Below are 6,254 nucleotides of genomic sequence, written 5' to 3' on the forward strand. Positions count from 1 at the left end.
CTCCTTAATAAGACAAGATATAATTTTTATAATGAGAGGAGGGAGTAACTATATTAAGCTTAGTCAAAAATATCTTGCTTCCTCTCCCTCTCCCTCTTTTGTGTTGCCGAAGTGATCATTACTATGTATGCATACTTTCTTTTCTTTTTTTTCTCCACTGAGAATATATTTATGGAATTGCAATGCAACGTTTCGAGTTTGTGGCTAGAATAAGGGAATTTCCTGCTTTTGTCTGTCCTTGCCTTAGTATGATGCTGCAAACATGAAGTGATTTAAAGCAGTAAGTGTTGGCTGCGTGCTTAAATTTCATCCAAGCTACTAGTAATAATGTTGTCCAGGTCGGGATTCTTATCAACATAGGAGACAGTGATTGAAGAAAAGAACCACTACATATGCCTGAAGGAAACATGAGATCATATTCTGATCCCCCTCCACCCACACTCCTATCTTTTACTCCTAATTCTTTAACAAAGGAGTAGATGTGACCACGCATTTGCATAAAGGAAACATTGTAGAGGTTGCACGTGTAGGAAGAGGAGTCTGATTTTCACTTCCCCCTACTCTCACTTCACTTGGCCTGTGGAATCAGAATAAAGGGAGAATCTCTTCTTTTCTCTGGACTTTCTTTACCAATTAACAATCTACAATTTTTTTTTTTCATTTGTTGCCTTTTCCTTTTCTGGTTATCAGTGATTCTCTTATCGTTGGTGTCTGCTATTTTGGGTATTCTTGGCCCAAAGAATCCAACTTAGTGTTCTTGAGCAATGAGAAATATCCTGGGATTGGCTGTTTAATAAGAATTTTAACTTCATGTTAATTGATAGCATTAGATGAAAATTAAATTGCGGTCTTTGTATACCTCAAATTAGAATTATGGTTTTCAGTTCTTGCTGATTTTTCAACCAAAAAAAAAAACTACTATCTCGTCTTTTATTAGTTTTTGGTTTGGGAAATACAAACTGTTTGTAGTAATACTGCTAGTAGCTTACAGTATCTTATGCAGAATGATCTTTATTTCTCAAAAAGAGGTGAATATATGTAGGAGTATATTAAATCGAGTCATTTCCTGAAGTGTATTACTATCATATTGTATGAACAGAATAAATTTAGTGTGTTTACAGGTTTAGACAAGCATCACAACTGTGTTGAAGCCAAGTTGCTGCTAGATAGCACAATTTAAGAGTAATTTTTCTCTCACTGAATTGAACAAGGAAATGTAGTCAAAATCTTATGATTCTGCTTTTTGGACGAGGATGGTAGGTTTAGTGTTACCTATATTTGTCCCAATATGGAAGACTTAGGCCCTTAATTGTGATCCTTCATCTTCTAAAGATACTGTTTTACTTGACACTCTTAAGCTCTTAGAGGTAGGACGCCTTTTAGAAGATATGTTCTTGCCAATTAAACAAAACTTAATTATTCCAAGAGAGGTTATTAAGGATAGTGAATTATCACAAAAGTTGGCACCTAGAATTTGAAATCCAGTTTTTCATTCTAAGCTACAAATAAGTAGGATTCGTTGTTTGTTAACTAGTTGTTTATAAATTGTTTTTGCTGAGTGCCTGTCATTTCTTGCATAACTTATATTCCTTTTGTGATTGATACATCTGCAATCTCTTAATATAATGACAGAATCTTCATAACATGTTAAATCAAGCACCTGTTTCGTCCAAAATAAGGAAAAGAGGGAAACAATTCTTAGCTTTGGCTCTTTTAAGATAGATTCTTCTGTCTTATGCTACAAATATTAAAGTACTCGAGAATATGATATCTAATCCTAAAAATGATGTTTATGGTTAGGAAAGTAGGGCAATCACAACTAAATGTGGTATATGCCAAGCAATTGTTTTTGCTAAGTGAATCATATGTTTTATGATTGTTTAAAGTGCCTTTTTACCATGAACTGCCTACAATTGTAGGCTTGTAGCATGCTCAATAACAAAATCATGGGCCTAGTCACAACTTTAAAAATGTTCCCAGGGCATTGAGCCGGAAAACTGCAGCTGAACCCCTATCAAACTGACCTGATTGAGCAGTCCCATGACTAATACAGTTTGAACTTGATTAGTAGGGCCAGAAAAAACTGCTTCCCAAGCTTGTCTTGAATCAGGTCTAGATTAGCTGTATTTTGCCACAACTTTAGGTTTTTTGTTGTCGCTGGAAAGGGATGAATGTATTTCAACCTTATTTTAACACTAATATTATTTCCTGCACAATGCATGGTATCTTTTTTTTTTTTAAAAAAAATAAATAAATTAATGTTACTTGTAACTTTTGATACTTGACATAAAATATGTTGGTATGATTGTTTTGATGTGTGGTTGGAGGTAATGTGCCAAACTAATGAACGGCGTTATAACAATGATATTCATATACAATTGTGGAGGTTCAATTTTCTAGAATATTACAAGCAATAACTGAAAGGGGTTTCAACTTTCAAAAGAGGTTGAAGGGGTCAAATTAGGTATATGAATAACAATTTCAGTTCTTTAATTCTTTTTCTTAGTATCGATAGAGACTTACGTTAGAAATCCTCACTTCATCAATTGGGTTATGGGTTGAAGATTGGCAACTCCATTTGAGTTTGTTTTTTAAAAAAAGATAGTATAGGTAGCAAATCATGTTATGGTTTTATACTTAAATATAGTTATCAATATAAATAAAAGAGCCCTTAGATTTAGTTTGCTTTATTATATTGGGGGATTAAGAGATATGATCAATATGTATGTAGCCTAAGTGCCTATTTTGTGACAATCTGAGTTTATAAGGTAAAAAGGCTTGAGGATAAAGGTCTGATTTCTTCTGATTTACGTTTCTTAAACGACGAAGTGGATAATTGTGGTTAATTGGCATAATATTGTTTAATTACTTAGTTCTGCAAGCTAAACACTAGGTAAATATTTGAACATGTTTTGTTCAAAAAGCTGTGTAAGCTCTTAATTAACGCTGTTTGATGAAGTATAAGTTAATATAAACAAGGATGAATTAGAAAATATCAATGCATCTCAATGTTTTGTACAGGTTTGTTAAGTGTCCAAACTGTCAATTTTCTATTTTAATCTAACTTGGGGTTTTGTTATATGTTCTGTTTTTTTTTTTGGAACAGAGAATATTCTTTCTTAAGAAATCATAATCGTCAGGTATGAAGTTTCCCCATACTTCTTGCCCATCCAGAGTTCCCATTCATGTGAAAAGAATTGACAAAAAAGGGGCTTTATAATTGCTTTCTGGTCGTTAATGTACTTAATGGTGGAGTTTCTACTTGTATCTTTGCTAGTTGGCATATCAGACTATTCTCTATTCTTTTTGGTTGATTCAGTTTCTAGGTGGTACACTTATTGAATATGAGCGTTCTAGCTGGACTCGAGCACCAAATGGAAAATAATACACCATGCACCCAAGTGTACCGAGTTTCGTGCAACCACTGGCTTGTGCACTAAACCGGTGGTGCGGGTGGCTGGCTCATGCATTACATGTGCCAATCATGAACATTTCACGTGTCAGTGCATGTGGTGCATGCCTATATAAATCAGAGTGTACCGTATAATTAAGCAGTGTGGTGAAGATATTTACACGCAGTATAAAAGATGAGAAAAGTTTAATCAAAACCTTGTACTTTACAGTATCAAATAAGAATTGAGTGTATTAAAAGCTATTGCAGATCACTGGAGAATACAGAAAAATTGGAATCTGCAGGAGCTAATTTTCACGGCCAATAAAATGACAAACAAGCCAGGTTTGTCCGTCTGATATTTATTTTTTTAAGCTCCTTCCTGCAGAACTAAAGGCAAAATGCTATTCCTATTTCACAGTGCATCCATTATCTGTTGCTTTTATGCTCCATACCATATCGTTCATCTCACAATCATTTAACTGTGGCCCCCGATATCCCTTCTTAAGAACATTCTCACTTCTCTCCTTTTTGCTTTCCTCTCCTGGAATCCTACTATATAAACACCATTTGGCGTGTCCTTATGATATGAACCAACACTCAAGCCTCACTTAAGAGTTTTAAAACACACCGACACTATTCCGTACTCCGTACTCTGTACACTCACAACCAAATTCATTTCCTTACACTTGTACCACTATCACAGTAATGGAGCGTAACCAATTGCATCGTCAAGTTGCTCAGATGAGACAATCTTTCTTTGATCAGGTTTCCTTTTTTCCCCTTCTAACCTACTTGGTTCTTGGATTTAGGATATGTAATTTGTTAAGTTGCTTTATTCTCTCCTTGCTAAATAATGGATCATTTTGCAGGGATTTTTGGATGAGCAATTTGTTCAGCTAGAAGAATTGCAGGATGACACCAACCCGAATTTCGTAGAGGAAGTTGCAACTCTTTTCTATAGAGATTCAGGAAGGTTGCTAACCAATCTAGAGCAAGCAATGTAAGCCATTTTCTTCATCTTTCTTTTCAACGAAATTCTCAAGTTATTATATAACCAGTTAGCAAGCCTGATACTTAATGATTGACAATAGTAACCAAGTTTTCCTCTGTTTACAGGGAAAGGAGTCCACTAGACTTTGTTAGGTTGGACAACATCATGCAACAGTTCAAAGGAAGTTGCTCAAGGTATATATGAAAAAACAAACAGCTACATATCTGATAAACTTAATGATTAGTTATGAGTAGCAGTCTTTGGTTTTGAAATCTAACCTCATAGTTTTCTTTTGGTGCAGCATCGGAGCCAAGAGGGTGAGAAATGAATGTAATCAGTTCAAAGAATATTGCAGGGCAGGAAACAGTGATGGGTAATTCTCTTGGTCCTGGAATCTTTGTTCTATCAGTCTAACTTACATAGTCTTTGTCAGCTTGAGAAAAGGGTATTACATGTTTTGAAGACACTCTATTTCTCGCTATTAACTTAAGATCATTTTTGAGATTCTGTAAGAACCTAAGGCAGCTGCTTATTTAATAACTAGAGATATCAATTAAAGTCACTCATGTATTGTTACATACGTTACTAGACATCTAAACACTTGACGTAATAAATTTTAATGAACAAATCTTACCACCCAACTGCTGGCCAGTGTAGGAACTATATTTTGTTTTTCTTTCGGCTCCTTAAATTTATCGCCTTATGCTTTTGCATGGTGTGAGCAGCTGCATGAGGACTTTCCAGCAATTGAAGAGAGAATATGCGACTCTTAAAAGGAAACTTGAATCCTACTTTCAGGTTTTTATATTCATATTATTTCGGCTATTCCAGTTATTCCTTTATTTTGATTTGAAAGAAAATATCAGACTTTTTAATTATTCCTGTCGCCATTAATGTTACTACGTATTCTTTGTGTTGCTAACTACTTGTTAATGATTTTCAGTTGGTTAGACAAGTTGGGCCCAGGGAAATGCCTACTCGCCCACGCTAGATAGATGGTGTTGTAGGAGAAGTGGCTCAGAAACATGATTGGTGAACTCCATACCAGTTTATGGTCTAGAAATTTTAGCTGCTGGAGCTTTTAGGCCCTGTTTCACCTGATGAAAATGGGAGAGTTTAGCATGTTTTACTTTGCTTTAACTCCCGTATGTTAGAGATATATGTTGTACGAGTCTTATGTTGAATGTAAGGAAGGTTAATGATAATTACATGCTGCAGTTGATTAATGGTCTACTTGTCTTTTGGAACTTAAAATTTTCATTCACTGACTGAGAATCAGCAGGAAACAGTAATGCTTTTGGAGAGCATGAAACCTGCTTATTTTGACTGTAATAATAGAAAAACTCATTGTAATCAACATTAAAAATGCAATGTGATTGGACTGAAAAAGAAGAAATTTATCGAAACATCTTGGACTTCTACACTTGCTGTTGATGTTCTCATGTGACTTATATTGCTGGTGTTGTTGATGAGGTTCTCGATATCTTAGTGTTTTTATTAAGGTTATGCTTAGGAGCAAGTAAGATAAGGTAGAATACTCCGCAATGTCAAAATTATGTTGGGGGTTTTTGGTGGTGATTGGTGAACCTGCATGTCTTATTGGCAAGCCTGCTTGTTTTGGTTGCTGTTAGTCCTACTTTAATAGATAAGAGAAACCACAAGTATCTTTCTTTCATACTTCATAGGCTATGATGCAATTCATGTACATATTGGTGTAATGAGAAAATAAATCAAGAATCTAGTAAAATTACTTACATTCTTATCCCTAAATAACAGGCTGCATTTGTATATTAAGATATTCAAAATTAATAAGTCACTTTGTAAAAGTCACTTTGTAAATGTCACTTATCACCCTTAACGATAGCCTTA

The 6,254-nt window shown here is 34.8% G+C and overlaps 1 protein-coding gene across 1 annotated transcript; it reads left to right on the forward strand.

The window, feature by feature from the left end:
- Positions 1-3,576: 3,576 nt before the first annotated feature.
- LOC110729865 (histidine-containing phosphotransfer protein 4-like) lies at positions 3,577-5,617 on the forward strand. The gene is made up of 6 exons (XM_021909654.1): positions 3,577-4,159; positions 4,264-4,394; positions 4,511-4,579; positions 4,687-4,758; positions 5,111-5,183; positions 5,329-5,617. Exons 1-6 carry the CDS (start codon positions 4,100-4,102, stop codon positions 5,374-5,376), a joined length of 453 nt encoding a protein of 150 aa, XP_021765346.1. The 5' UTR covers positions 3,577-4,099; the 3' UTR covers positions 5,377-5,617.
- The last annotated feature ends 637 nt before the right edge of the window (positions 5,618-6,254 follow it).

The sequence above is a fragment of the Chenopodium quinoa genome, unplaced genomic scaffold (genome assembly GCF_001683475.1).
Source record: "Chenopodium quinoa cultivar QQ74 unplaced genomic scaffold, ASM168347v1, whole genome shotgun sequence".
Lineage (NCBI taxonomy): Eukaryota > Viridiplantae > Streptophyta > Magnoliopsida > Caryophyllales > Amaranthaceae > Chenopodium > Chenopodium quinoa.